The sequence below is a fragment of the Balaenoptera ricei genome, chromosome 17 (assembly GCF_028023285.1).
Source record: "Balaenoptera ricei isolate mBalRic1 chromosome 17, mBalRic1.hap2, whole genome shotgun sequence".
Taxonomy (NCBI): Eukaryota; Metazoa; Chordata; class Mammalia; order Artiodactyla; family Balaenopteridae; genus Balaenoptera; species Balaenoptera ricei.
Genome location: NC_082655.1, coordinates 46,055,298 through 46,071,139, shown reverse-complemented (window position 1 = coordinate 46,071,139; position 15,842 = coordinate 46,055,298). Strand labels below are relative to the sequence as shown.

The following is a 15,842-nucleotide window of genomic DNA, read 5'->3' as shown; positions in this document are numbered from 1 at the left end:
AAGTCCTTAGTCCATTTTGAGTTAATTTTGTGAGTGGTGTAAGATATGGGTCCAATTTCATTCTTTTACATGTGAATATCCAATTATCCCAGAATCATTTATTAAAAAGACTTTCTTTTCTCCACTGAGTATTCTTCCCTATTAAATATTAGTGGATTGTATATGCTTGGTCTTATTTCTGGGCTCTCAATTCTATTCCATTGTTCTTTTGTGTGTTATGCTAGTAGCATACTGTTTGATGACTTTAGCTTTATAGTATAACTTGAAATCAGGAAGTGTGATCCCTCCTGCTCTTTTCTTCTTTCTCAGCATTTCTTTGGCTATTCAGGGTTTTTTGTGGTTCATATAACTTTTAGGAGTGTTTTTTCTACTTCTGTAAAAGATGCCATTGGAATCTGGATAGGGATTTTATTGAATCTATAGATGGCTTTTGGTAGTATTGATGTTTTAACAATATTAATTCTTCCAATTCATGAATACAGAATACCCTTCTACTTATTTGTATGTTTGTATTTTCTTTGATTTGTTTCATCAATGTCTTTCAGTCTTCAGAGTAGAGAAATTTCACTTGCTTAGTTAAATTTATTCCTAAGTATTTTTTTATGCTATTGTAAATGGGATTGATTTCTTTATTTTTTTCAGAAAATTCATTGTTAGCATATAGAAATGCTACTGATTTTTGTATGTTAATTTCATATCTTGAAACTTTACTGAATTCCTTGATTAGATCTGACAGTTTTTTTTGTTTCATCTTTATGATTTTTGTATATAAAACCAAGCCATCTGCAAATAGAGATGGTTTTACTTCTTCATTTACTTTTATTTCTCTTTCTTGCCTTATTTCTTTAGGTAGGATTTCTAGTACTATTTTGAACAGGAGTGGTGAGAATAGACACCCTTGTCTTATTCCTGATCCTTAGAGGAAAAGCTTTCAACCTTTCACCATTAGTATGATGTTGAGGAAGCTGTGGGCTTGTCATATATGACTTTTATTATGTTGAGATATGTTCCTTTTATGACTTTTTGTTAAGGGTTTTTATTATGAATTTATGTTAAATGTTATCAAATGATTTTTCTGTGTCTATTGAGATGATTATATGATTTTTTTCTTTCTGTTAAGGTGATGTATCACACAGATTTATTTGCATATGTTGAATCATCCTTGCATTCCAGGGATAAATCCCACTTGATCATGATAAATGATCCTTTTAATGTACTGCTGAATTTGGTTTGCTAGTATTTTACTGAAATGTTTGCATCTATAATTATCAGGGGTATTGACCTATAGCTCTCATTTCTACTAGTGTCCTTTTCTGGTTTTAGTCTCACGATAATGCTGGCCTCATAAAACGAATTTGGGAGTACTCTCTCCTCTTCTATTTCTGGAAAAATTTGAGAAGGATTGGTGTTAATTCTTCTTTAAATGTTTGGTAAAATTCACTAGTGGAGGCATCTGGTCCTGGACTTTTGTTTGTTGGGAGGTTTTTGATTACTGATTCATTCCCTTTACTAGTAAATTGTCTATTCAGACTTTATATTTCTTCCTAATTCAGTCTTGGTAAATGATATGTTTCTAAGAATTTTTCCATTTATTCTAGGTTGTCCAGTTTGTCAGCATATAGTTGGCTGTTATGATCCTTTGAATTCTGTGGTATCAGTTATAATGTCTGCTTTTTCAATTATAATTTTGTTGATTTGTGTCCTTTCTCTTTTTTCCTTGGTTAGTCTAGCTAAGGGTTTGTCAATTTTTCTTATCTTTTCAAAGAACCAACTCTTAGTTTGGATAATTTTTCCAATTGTTTTTCTGTTCTCTATTTCATTTATTTCTGTTCTAATCTTTATTATTTTCTTTCTTCTGTTAACTTTGTGCTCTATTCTTCTTTTTCTAGTTTTTGAAGCTGTAGAGTTAGGTTGTTTATTTGGGATCTTTCTTACTTCTTAAGTAGGTGTTTATTGCTATGAACCTCCCTCTTAGAACTGCTTTTGCTGCATCCCACAGGTTCTGGTGTATTGTGTTTTCACTTTTGTTTGTCTCAAAAATTTTATTTCCTCTTTAACTTCTTCTTTGATCCATTGGTTGTTTAGGACAGTGTTGTTTAATTTCCTTGTTTTCATGAATTTTTCAGTTTTCTTTATTATTGATTCCTACTTTCATGCCATTGTGGTCACAGAAGATACTTGGTATGATTTTAGTCTTCTTTAATTGCTAAGACTTGATTCATGGCCTAACATATGGCCCGTTCTAGAATTTTGTTGTACACCTGAGAAGAATATATATTCTGCTATTGAGAGTTAGAATGTTCTATATATGAATATTAGGATCATTTAGTCTTTAATGTTGTTCGAATCTGTTGTTTTCTTACTGACTCTCTGTCTGGATGAAACGTCCATCGACAGATGAATGGATAAAGAAGATGTGGTACATATATACAATGGAATATTACTCAGCCATAAAAAAGGAACAAAATTGGGTCATTTGTAGAGATGTGGATGGAACTAGAGTCTGTCATACGAGTGAAACGAGTCAGAAAGAGAAAAACAAATACTGTATATAAACGCATATATGTGGAATCTAGAAAAATGATACAGATGAACCTATTTGCAGAGCAGAAATAGAGACACAGACATAGAGAACGGACGTGTGGACATGGGGTGGGGGAAGGGGAGGGTGGGATGAATTGGGAGATTAGGATTGACATATATACACTACCACGTGTAAAATAGATAGCTAGTGGGAACCAGCTGTATAGCACAGGGAGCTCAGCTCTTTGCTCTGTGGTGACCTAGATGGGTGGGATTGGGGTGGGGGAGTGGGAGGGAGGTCCAAGAGGGAGGACATGTATGTATACATATAGTTGATTCACCTCATTGTGAATCAGTAGAAACTAATGTAACATTGTAAAGCAATTATACTCCAATACAATAAGTAAATAATTAAAATAAAAGTAGGGTAATAAAGCCCCCAACTAGTATTGTATTACTGTCTATTTCTCATTTTAGCTCTGTTAGTTGGCTTTATATATTTAGGTACTCCAATGTTGGGTGCATAAATATTTACAGTTGTTATATCTTCTTAATGTATTGATCTTTTTATCATTATATAATAACATCCTTTGTCTCTATTCACCATTTTTCATTTAAAGTCAATTTTGTCTAAGTATAGCTACCTCTGCTTTTTGCTGTTGTTATTATTTGCTTGAAATGTCTCTTTCCATCCCTTAACTCTCAGTCTATATGTGCTTTTAAGGCTAAAGTAAGACTCCTGTAGGCAGCATATTATTAGATCTTGGTTTTTTTTAATCCATTCAGCCATTCGATGTCTTTGCTTTTTTATCAGATTATAATTGGCTTACAATGTTGTGTTAGTTTCTGTTGTACAATGAAGTGAATCAGCTATATGTATACACATATTCCCTCCTCCATGGACCTGCCTCTCACCACCCCATCCCACCCATCTAGGTCATCATAGAGCACCAAGCTGAGCTCCCTGTGCTATAAAGCAGGTTCCCACTAGCTATCTATTTTACACATGGTAGAATATATTTGTCAATCCTAATCTCCTAATTCATCCCACCCTCCCCTTTCCTGCCTTGGTGTCATATATATGTTCTCTACATCTGTGTCTCTATTTCCGTCTTGCAAACCAGTTGATCTGTATCATTTTTCTAGATTCCACATATATGCATTAATATACGATATTTGTTTTTCCCTTTCTGACTTACTTCACCCTTTATGACAGACTCTAGGTCCATCCACATCACTACAAATGACCCAATTTCATTCCTTTTTATAGCTGAGTAATATGCCATTGTATATATGTACCACATCTTCTTTATCAATTCATCTGTTCTCCAAAGTGGCTGTATCCATTTACATTCCCACCAACAGTGCAAGAGGGTTCCCTTTTCTCCACACCATCTCCAGCATTTATTGTTTGTAGATTTATTGATGATGGCCATTCTAACCAGTGAGAAGTGATACATCACTGTAATACTGATTTGCAGTTCTCTAATAATTAGTGAGGTTGAGAATCTTTTAATGTGCCTCTTGGCCATCTGTATGTCTTCTCTGGAGAAATGTCTATTTAGGTCTTCTGCCCATTTTTTGATTGGGTTGTTTGTTTTTTTTATATTGAGCTCCATGAGCTGTTTGTATATTTTGGAGATTAATCCTTTGTCTGTTGTTTCATTTACAAATATTTTCTCCCATTCTGAGGTTTGTCTTTTTGTCTTGTTTATTGTCTTTGCTGTGCAAAAGTTTTTAAGTTCAGTTAGGTCCCATTTGTTTATTTTTGTTTTTATTTTCATTATTCTAGGAGGTGGGTCAAAAAAGATCTTGCTGTGGTTTATGTCAGAGAGTGTTTTTCCTATGTTTTCCTCTAAGAGTTTTATAGTGTCTGGTCTTATATTTAGGTCTTTAATCGATTTTGAGTTTATTATTGTGTATGGTGTTAGGGAGTGGTCTAACTTCATTCTTTTGCATGTAGCTGTCCAGTTTTCCCACCCCCACTTATTGAAGAGACTTTCTTTTCTCCATTGTATATTCTGGCCTCCTTTGTCACAGATTAGGTGACCATAGGTGCGTTGGTTTATCTCTGGGCTTTCTATCCTGTACCATTCATCTATATTTCTCTTTTTGTGCCAGCACCATACTGTCTTGATTACTGTAGCTTTGTAGTATAGTCTGAAGTCAGGGAGCTGATTCCTCCAGCTCCGTTTTTCATTCTTAAGATTGGTTTGGCTATTTGGGGTCTTTTGTGTTTCCATACAGACTGTAAAATTTTATGTTCTAATTTTGTGAAGAATGCCATTGGCAATTTGATAGGGATTGCATTGAATCTGTACATTGCTTTGGGTAGTACAGTTACTTTCACAATATTGATCCTTCCAATCCAAGAACATGGTATATTTCTCCATCTGTTTGTGTCCTTTTTTATTTCTTGCAACAGTGTTTCATAGTTTTCTGACAACAGGTCTTTTGCCTCCTCAGGTAGGTTTATTCCTAGGTGTTTTATCCTTTTTGTTGTGATGGTAAGTGGGAGTGTTTCCTTAATTTCTGTTTCTGATTTTTCATTGTTAGTGTATGAGAATGCAAGAGATTTCTGTGCATCAATTTTGTATCCTGCACTTTACCAAATTCATTGATTAGCTCTAGTAGTTTTCTCATGGCATCTTTAAGATTTTCTATGTAGAGTATCATGTTATCTGCAAACAGTGACAGTTTTACTTCTTCTTTTCCAATTCATATTGCTTTTATTTCTTTTTCTTCTCTGATTGCCATGCTAGGACTTCCAAAACTATGTTGAATAAGAGTGGTGAGAGTGGACATCCTTGTCTTGTTCCTGTTCTTAGAGGAAATGGTTTCAGTTTTTCACCATTGAGAACAATGTTGGCTGTTGGTTTGTCACATATGACCTTTATTATGTTGAGGTAGGTTCCCTCTATGCCCACTTTCTGGAGAGTTTTTATCATAAACGAGTGTTGAATTTTTTCAAAAGCTTTTTCTGCATCTATTGAGATGATCATATGGTTTTCATTCTTTAATTTGTTAATATGGTGTAGCACATTGATTTGCATACATTGAAGAATCCTTGCATTCCTGGGATAAATCCCACTTGATCATGGTGTATGATCCTTTTAATATGTTGTTGGATTCTGTTTGCTAGTATTTTGTTCAGGATTTTTGTGTCTATGTTCATCAGTGATATTGGTCTGTAATTTTGTTTTCTGTGATCTCTTTTTCTGGTTTTGGTATCAGGGTGATGGTGGCCTCGTAGAACAAGTTTGGGCATGCTCCTCCCTCTGCAATTATTTTGGAAGAGTTTAAGAATGATAGTTGATCGCTCTTCTCTCAATGTTTGATAGAATTTGCCTATGTAGCCATCTGGTCCTGGACTTTTGTTTGTTGGAAAATTTTTAATTACAGTTTCAGTTTCATTACTTGTGATTGGTTTGTTTATATTTTCTAATTCTTCCTTGTTCAGGCTTGGAAAGTTGTACCTTTCCAAGAATTTGTCCATGTCTTCCAGGTTGTCCATTTTATTGGCATAGAGTTGCTTGTAGTAATCTCTTATGATCCTTTGTATTTCTGCAGTGTCTGTTGTAATTTCTCCTTTTTCATTTCTAATTTTATTGATTTGAGTCCTCTCCCTTTTTGTCTTATTGAATCTGGCTATAGGCTTATCAATTTCTTTTTCTCAAAGAAGTAACTTTTAGTTTTATTGATCTTTGCTATTGTTTTCTTCATTTCTGTTTCATTTATTCCTGCTCTGATCTTTATGATTTCTTTCCATCTACTAACATTGAGTTTTGTTCGTTCTTCTTTCTCTAGTGGCTTTAGGTGTAAGGTTAGATTGTTTATTTGAGATTTTTCTTGTTTCTTGTATTTTCTTGTATTGCTATAAACTTCCCTTTTAGAACTGCTTTTGCTGAATTCCATAGTTTTTGGGTCATTGTGTTTTCATTGTCATTTGTTTCTGTTTATGTTTTTGGTTCCCTCTTTGATTTCTTCAGTGATCTCTTGGTTATTTAGCAGCACACTGTTTAGCCTCTGTGTGTTTGTGTTTTTTAGTTTTTTATTTTTTTCCTGTAATTAATTTCTAATCTCATAGGGCTGTGGTTGAAAAAGATGCTTGATATGATTTCAATTTTCTTAAAATTTCCAAGGCTTGATATGTGATATATCCTGGAGAATAGTGTGCACTTGAGAAGAAAGTGTATTCCGCCACTTTCAGGTGGAATGTCTTATAAATATCAATTAAATCTACCTGGTCTACTGTGTCATTTAAACTTTGTGTTTCCTTACTTATTTTCTGTCTGGAAGATCTGTCCATTGGTGTAAGTGGGGTGTTAAAGTCCCCCACTGTTTCTGGGTTACTGTTGATTTCCCCTTTTATGGCTGTTAGCCTTTGCCTTATATATTGAGGTGCCCCTATGTTAGGTGCATAAATGTTTATAATTTTTATATCTTCTTCTTGGATTGATCCCTTGATCATTATCTAGTGTCCTTCCTTATCTCTTGTAACAATCTTTATTTTAAAATCTATTTTATCTGACATGAGTATTGCTACTCCAGCCTTCTTTTGATTTCCATTTGCATGGAATATCTTTTCCCATCCCCTCACTTTCAGTGTGTCTGTGTCCCTAGGTCTAAAGTGGGTCTCTTGTAGACAGCATGGGTCTTGTTTTTGTATCCATTCAGCAAGCCTGTGTCTTTTGGTTGGAGCATTTAATCCATTTACATTTAAGGTAATTATCGATATGTATGCTCTTATTACCAATTTCTTAATTGTTTTGGATTTGTTTTTGTATGTCTTTTCCTTCTCTTGTGTTTCCTGCCTAGAGAAGTTCCTTTAGCATTTGTTGTAAAGCTGGTTTGGTGGTGCTGAACTCTCTCAGCTTTTGCTTGTCTATAAAGCTTTTGATTTCTCCTTTGAATCTGAATAAGATCCTTACTGGGTAGAGTAATTTTTGTTGTACGTTTTTCCCTTTCATAACTTTAAATATATCCTGCCACTCCCTTCTGGCCTGAAACGTTTCTCCTGAAAAATCTGCTGATAACCTTATGGGGATTTCCTTGTATGTTATTTGTTGCATTTCCCTTGCTGCTTTCAATATTTTTTCTTTGCATTTAATTTTTGTTAGTTTAATTAATATGTGTCTTGGTATGTTTCTCTTAAGGTTTATACTGTTTGGGACTCTCTGCACTTCCTGCACTTGGGTGGCTGTTTCCTTTCCATGTTAGGGAAGTTTTTTACTATAATCTCTTCAAATATTTTCTCATATCCTTTCACTTTCTTTCTTCTTTTAGGACTCCTATAATTCGAATGTTGGTGCATTTAATGTCCCAGAAGTCTCTGAGACTGTCCTCAATTCTCTTCATTCTTTTTTCTTTATTCTGCTCCTCAGCAGTCATTTCCACCATTCTGTCTTCCAGCTCACTTATTCATTCTTTTGCCTCAATTATTCTGCTATTGATTCCTTCTAGTGTATTTTTCATTTCAGTTATTGTGTTGTTCATCACTGTTTGCTTGTTCTTTAGTTCTTCTATGTCTTTGTTCAACAGTTCTTGTATTTTCTCGATCCGTGCCTCCATTATATTTCTGAGATTTTAGATCATCTTTACTGTCATTACTGTGAATTCTTTTTCAGGTAGGTTGTCTATTTCCTCTTCATTGGTCTTCTAGGTTTTTCCCTTGCTCCTTCATCTGTAACATAATTTTTTTGTTGTCTCATTTTTTTTGATGGGTGGGGTTATGTTCCTGTCGTACAGGTTGCTTTCCCTGAGGCTTTCCACACTGGAGTTTGCAGGCAGTTGCGTAGAGCTAGGTCTTGGTGCCAAGATGAGTATCTCTGGGAGACTTCACTCAGATTAATATACCCTGGGGTCTAAGGTTCTCTTTCAGCTTAGCAGTTTGGACTCGGTGGTCCTACCACAGGAGCTCAGGCCTGACCCCTGGCCTGTGAACCAAGATCCTGCAAGACAAGCAGTGCAGCAAAAAAAGAAAAAAAAAAAGGAGCAGAACAATAAAAAGAATAAAAAATAAAATAAAAATAGAAAAATATATTAGAAAAAATAAAAATATAAATGAAACAACACCACCAAGGGGGGCGGGGCTTAGGCAGGGCAGGGTTTAGGTGGGGGTGGAGGCTAGTCTCAGAATCCACACAGCCAGAAAAGGCCTTGGGGTTTTGGGGGGCAGGGTTTAGGCTCAGCGTGGTCCATTCTATCTCTTTTCATTGGAGAATTTAATTCACTTACGTTTAACGTATTTATTGATAGGTAAGGACTTACTATTGCCATTTTGTTAATTGTTTTCTGGTTGTTTTGTAGATTACTGTGTCTTGTTTCTCATGCTGTTGTCTTTTTTTGTGTGTATGTTGTCAGTATGCTTTGACTTTGTCATGTTCTTTTGTGTAATTTCTACAAGATTTTCACTTGTGGTTACCGTGAGGCTTACATAAAATATAACACCATACTTTAAACTGATAACAACTTAACTTCAATAGAATTTGTGAACTTTACACTTTTACCTCCACCTCACTTTTTAGGTTATTGCTGTTATATGTTTTTATATTATGTAACTGACAACAGATTACTACAGTTATGGTTATTTTTGCTATGCTCTTTTATTTTATAAGTTTTAAACAAAAGTTAAGTGAATTATGCATCACTATTACCATATTGCAGAAATAATGACTATATACTTATTACCAGTGAGATTTACACTACCTTTTTATGATGTTATTAACATTCTTTCACTTCCACTCAAAGAACTGCCTTTAGCATTTCTTGTAAGGCAGGTCTGGTGGTAAACTCCCTCAGCTTTTGTTTGTTCAGTGAAGTCTTTACCCTTCCTTTGTTTCTGAAAGAAAACTTCACCAAGTATAGAATTCTTAGTCGGCAGTTTTTTTTTTCAATATTTCTAATATGTCAACCCATTCTCTCCTGGTCTGAAAAGTTCTTCTGATAATCTTATGGGGGTTCCCTTGTATGTGACTTCTCTCTTTTCTCTTGCTGCCCTTACAGTTCTTTTGTCTTTGACTTTTGACAATTTAATTAATGTGTCTCAGAGTAGCCCTATTTAGATTCAATCTATTTGAGGTCCTTTGGGACTCATGGATCTGGATGTTCATATCGCTCCCAAAATTTAGAACGTTTTCAGACATTATTCCTTTAAATAGGCATTCTGTCTCTTTCTCTTTCTCTTCTTCTGGAATTCCCATGATGTGAATACTTTTTCCTTTTCAGTGTCTCCCAAATTCCCATAGGTTTTCTTCACTCTTTTTTCATTCTTGTTTATTTTTGCTCCTCTTCCTGGGTAACTTCCAGTGTTGTACCCTCAATGTCACTGATTCTTCTGCATGGTTGAGTCTACTATTGAAATTCTTTATTGAATTTTTCAGTTCAGTTATTGTATTTTTCACCTCTAGGAGTTTTGTTTATTTTGGTTTGGTTTTTGATGGTTGTGATTTACTTGTCAAACTTCTCATTATGTTTGTGCTTTGTTTTTCTAATTTTGTGTAGCTGTCTGTTTTTTCTTGCAGTTCCTTAAGAGGAATTTCCTTAAGAGGATTTTATTGAATTCTTTCTCTGGCATTTCATAGGTGTTCATTTTTAGGGCCAGTTATTGAAGTTTTATTAGTTTCTTTTGGTGATGTCATATTTACCTGACTTTTCATAATCTTTGATTCCTTACATTGATATTTGTGCACTTGAGTAATTGGGCTCCCCTTCCAGACTCTACAGGTTGGCTTTGGCAGAAACAGTTCTTCAGCAGTGAGCTCAGTTTGGGTTTTGGGGTATGTCTGCTGGTAATGTTTTTGGGCAGGAGGGGCCTGCTATTATGCTTTATTGAGGGCAGGGTAATTGTTTCAGCTCTGAGGATAGGGATAGGGGTTGTACTACTGGCTGAGAACTGTTGGATAGTACTACTGGCTTGGTCCCCTACACAAGTGAGGCTGTAGGATGGGCTCCATGGTTGCCTGGATTCTCTGGTCAGACTTACTAGATGGTTGGGACTGGTTACTATATCCAGTAGTAAATGGGACTTCTGTGCCCTGGCATGGCAGCAGTACAGGACACAGAGCCTATACATCTCATTGTTTGGGGACCCAAGCCAGTCCATAGTGTGTACTGACTTACCTGGTCAGGTGAGGCCAGTGGTTTTGCTCTGCAGATGGGGGAAGCCATGGTCTGTGCTCTCTGTTCAAGTGCCACTGCATGTAGGGGAGTTGAATGAGCTGTGTAGCTTCCTGTGTGCTCTAGTTAGGTTCCCTGCTTGGACACGTTGGAGGCTGTACTTGGCAATGAACAGGGCTATGAATTAGAATACTTGCCTAGGTGTAGCAGGACAAGCAGCTCTAAAGCTGGTGAAGCTCTTTGTTGTTTTAACTCAAGCCAACCCACACCCCAAGTTCCCTGACCGAACATGTCTGCTGGCTTTGCTCTGCAAACTATTGGCTCTGCCTGCTTCTTGGCTCAAGTGCCACTGGGATGCACAGCTTCCAGGAGTTGTCACCAGCCCTTCTGATGAGATGGGTTCAGAAGACACTCTCCACAGCAGGTGGGGCTGTGTCTCACCTCCCCTGCCTAGGCAAGAAGGGGAGGTTTAGCTCCAGGCTATTCTCAGTTTCCCAAATAAGGTCTCAGATAGGGAGATGACAGGTCCTACCCTCAGTTTTGGCTATGAATTAATCCATCTGCTTGTGCATAGCATGAGAGCATTCCACACCTGCTACTGGTTTTGCTTCGTGGGTAATCAGCTTTGCTCACCCACCTCTTGGCTTGAGCACCGCTGGGCCACACTGCTTCCAGGAGTTATTGCCAGCTCCTCTGGCAAGATCGGCCTGGAAGACACTCACCACAGTGGGTGGGAATATGATTCAGCTCCTTGTTTGGGCGTGGGCAAACTGGTCTCTAGGGTCAACAAAACTCCTCCTTTGAATATCCGAATCAGGCAGATCTGCTCTCCTCCAAGTTCCCAGCTTGGTTCTGCAGATGAGCAAAGCTGCTGGTTGGGATTACTACTTGGGCACTGCAGTATGAGCTTGGTCTTCCAAGATCTGTGTGCTGGTTGTTGCAAGCGGCTTCCCTCTTCTCTGTCACAGTCAGATTCCCTGTGGTTTAGTCCCACAGATTTCCCTGCAATCTTTGTGGTACAAGACCAGAGTAAGGGCTTTCACAAAATGACCCACAATGCTGGGTGGGGCTAGTTGTCTCTCCTGGGATCTCTTTTCCCACTGAGGGAACCAGAGGCTCAGGGAAGATCTGTCCAGGTGGTGCTGTGCTGGCCTGGTGATGGGGCAATGCTGTCAACGTATAGCCACTTCTTTTACCTTCTAATGAAGTCTGTCTTGGTCTCTGTGGTACAGGAGGTTGCTTCAGCCTTGTTCTAGGATTCCCTCAGAGGTGTCTTGTTCTCAATAGTTGTTAGTTGTTGTTCTTGTGAGGGGGAGCAAAGCCAGGAACAACCTATGTCACCATTTTGGTGATGTCACTCTCTAGGATATATATTCTTAGAATGAAGTCCTCAGATATTACATTCTTGGTTTCAATGGGGCCATTAGCATTATACATTGATCACTGCAGAAAACTCTAAGGTCTTTTAGGTAACCCTTCATTTTTAACAAATATCAATATGGTTTCATTTGCTTTTTATTTCACTTCTTAACAAAGCAAAATTAGCACTAGAGTGTAAATGTCTATCATGATATCTCAAGTATATTGCCATATAACCACAGCAAAAGAAATCAGCCTAGTCATCCTAACTTTTCCTTTTTACTGTTTCTATCCTTTCCCTCTCTGCTTTAATGAATCTTCTCTCCACTTTGTTCTCTTTTAATGGCATCAGTGATGTACACTCAAAGTAATAACAAATTGAACACATCTGAAATGGCTCCTTACAATTGATATAATGGGTAAAAGAATCTTTATTGGAACAGCCCACTTTAAAAATCAGAATTATTTCATCTCCTTTCAGATCATGAAGTTCCTTTGGTTTAATATTAGCCAAAAAAGTGCTACCATTCAAATATATGATGTTTTGTTTAATTAACTAATTTCTTGTTTTCTACCCATTTCTTACTGTAACCAAAGGATCTTAAACTTGAACCTCTAGAAGAAGTTATTGAAGGGAATACTAAACCCGTAAGTACTTTCTCTAGGCCAAAATTTTAGAAATATGTACTTTGAAAACATAATTTAATTTCTTCAAAATTAGTTACTATGTCAGTGAAAATTAAAAAAAAAAAATTCATGGGCATATTTCATTATGTATGGCTAAGTAGGATTTTCTAAATTGTGATTTCTGGAAAACTAACGCCTACTTCACAGGGATTTTCTGAAAGTACCTGTTATGTAATATGTGAAAAGTGAAATTTTTATGCATGTATAAATCAATGAGTTATTGAATAATTGAATGAATATGACTGGCAGAGAAGGGCAACATTCAAATTGTATCATAAACCAGGCTGAAGGGTACACCTGAGCAGAAACTTGGTCCTATTAATTATTGCATTTTCAGCACATAGCCCAGGGACAAGATGCTCAGAAATTATTTTCCAAAGAAAAAAAATGATGTTTAGAGAAAAGTAAACATTTATGCTCGTGGGGAAAAGATACCCATCCAGAAGGGTGGCAACTGATGGAGACGGAAAGAAAATGGACAAAGTGATCCTAATAAGTTCATTATATGCAACAAAAAAGAAATAAATGTATAACTTAACTAATTGAAAAGCAGCACATACCATGCTTTATTAATTTATTTTATTTTGAGGCAAATATTTATAGCACATACTGCTTTGGGAAATTGGATGTTTGCATTTACATTTAGTGGAAATTTGGATTTTAAAATCTTGGGTATCTACAGAAAATCACTTTTTTCTTAATACCTTAAATATATTATATATTGTATAGATCTTGTATGATCAGTCACATTTACATGAAACAAGGATAAGAAATACCTTCCATCTCTGTATCATGTAGTTATTCTATAGGCACTGCCTGTGTGACAGAAGCTGAGACTCACCTGCATGTCAGCTCCTGTTCATCGTCCAAACTCATAGCACAAAGGAAATTTTCATAGAGGAAGCTTTTTCTCAGAAAAGTTTAACAATGGCTGTTGTGATTAGAATCCTATAGATGTAGACACATTCCCTAGCTATATTACATGTTCAGTGCTTTTATTACTCCAAAGACAGGGATGTGGTCTGTGTTAATTTATCAGGCACCCAGAATTTTAAAGTGATAGGTTTTGGCATGAAGGTGAGGGGAGAGGGGTGTTGAGCACAGATATTATGCAGGTCTGTGTAGTCCCATAAGCCCAGGATTATGACCTTGAGGTCTTGCATCTGTATCATCTCTTTAGGTTTGCATGTAGAGAAAACTACACTCCAGTCAAGAAAAATGAACATAATTTTTCTAATGTTGGGAGAGACTATTGTCTATTCTTAAGTAATTTCTTAATGTAAGTATTCTCTCTCACTAGCTATGAAGGAGAAAAGTTTCTAAGGATTGTTTATGAAAAGTGACAGACTCTTCCATTCTCTGGTCCCTGACAGAAAAGAGAGATCTATTTTAAGAGCTCTATCAACCCATGCAGCATTGCCAGTTCAATAGTGCATGGAAGTACTTTAGAGAAAAAGAACTGGGCAAGGTAGCTCGATAGTCAATATTATTTAAAAGCAGGAAAGAATATTCTTTAACTATTTTTAACCATATGTAAAAGTAAAAGAATTATGCTCTTTGGGAATACACACATAGTAGTAGTCTGAGCTCGTTTGTTTTTTCATATTTGTCATCAAAAGTTGTATTTTTTACTAGTGGTAGTATATGTATCACTATCAATTCCTATAAAACCTCTATATTCAGAATGACAAAAACAATTTTTCACTGTTATTTCACAGCTAGCACACATAATTGTATGTTACTTTTTGATCAGTGATTTATCCTGGTGACCAAAACCAATTTTAGAATTCATTTACTGGAGAGGTATTTTTCCTTTTCCATTAGAGAATGCGTGAGAACTTTGAAAAATAAATCCTACATCAGAATGCAAAAAATAAATTTTTATTACATACTTTATTTTTAAAAGTTAATCTTTATTGAGCCTTTGCTATGTGCAAGTGTTGTGTTAAACCCACACATATGTAACTCAGTCCTCACAATAGCCATATGAGGTGGTGCTGTTATTAGCTCCATTTTACAGATGAAGAAATTAAGTTGTAAAAAGGTTTAAATACCACAGCTGAACTCCAGAAGTTCTATGCCAGACCTACACTACTCACCACATTGTAATATTCCAACTCTAGTGTTTGGTGCACTTTGGGAAGTAGAGTTGTTTTTACTAGTGAGGTTGTGAGCTAATGGATGATTTTTTTTCATGAAATTTCCTACCACTAGAGCAGAGCAAATTATCTGGCAGGCTTATTTAAACACACAGCAAAAGTCCTGAACCCTAGTATCTGCCATACTAGTTTTCTGGTACATGAGCCATTACATAATGATGAGTGTAGCATATAATCTCTTTCTAAGTCCATTTTTTTTCTCAGCCTGGAGTAAGAGAAGTAACATTTATTGAATATCTATCATGGGCAATATCTTTACATACACTATTTCATTCCATTTAACCTTCCTCAAAACTGTGATGTAAGTACCTTTATTCCAATTTTGCGTATCAGAAGACTTGAGAAAGATTAAGTAACTTGTTCAAGGCCACAGAGCTAGTGAAAGTGAAACCAATTTACACCTCCTGCTCTAAAAGGAGAAAGAAAAAAGAAAAGAGGGCAAGATGATGGAGGTAGATAAAAGAGCACCTAACAGTGCTCAGGACCACCTCGAATCCTTTTCTGGACTGGATAGTATATGAATAAAATTTACTAAAGGAATTTTAAGAATAGTCAATGGTTAAAAGCAAAAGCACCTTTTATTTTTAACTTGATCACTAACTATGTGCTGGGCCCTGAGGGAGGGTCTGTAGATAAAGTGGTGAATATTACAGACTAGAAGACAGACTAGAAGGAAATATAGGCAAATATAACTAGGATCTACAATAGAATGTGATGAGGATTATTATAGGAAGGTATAGATTTTTCCATAGCTAGGGAGCATGACCTAATTTAGGGGCCAGTAAATGCTTCCAGAATGACATAACATTTAAGATGAAATCAAAAAGGATAAGTAGGAGTTTTTAAAAATGATATTCGTATATCTCTTACAACATTGAATTGTTCTAACCTTGCACTAAAAGAACAATAGGTGCTACATGGGAATATTAAAATATTCCAGATGATTTATATCAAGACAGATATAAAGACAGAAACCTTAGGAATTCACTATTTTAT

At 36.1% G+C, this 15,842-nt stretch overlaps 1 protein-coding gene across 1 annotated transcript in view; it reads left to right on the top strand.

Annotated features, from left to right (window-relative positions):
* NECAB1 (N-terminal EF-hand calcium binding protein 1) overlaps window positions 1-15,842 on the top strand; it is a 200,975-nt gene that overhangs the window by 150,646 nt on the left and 34,487 nt on the right. The window contains exon 8 of the mRNA XM_059901719.1: window positions 12,598-12,648. Coding sequence (XP_059757702.1) covers window positions 12,598-12,648 — 51 coding nt within the window. The remainder of the gene's footprint in view (window positions 1-12,597; window positions 12,649-15,842) is intronic.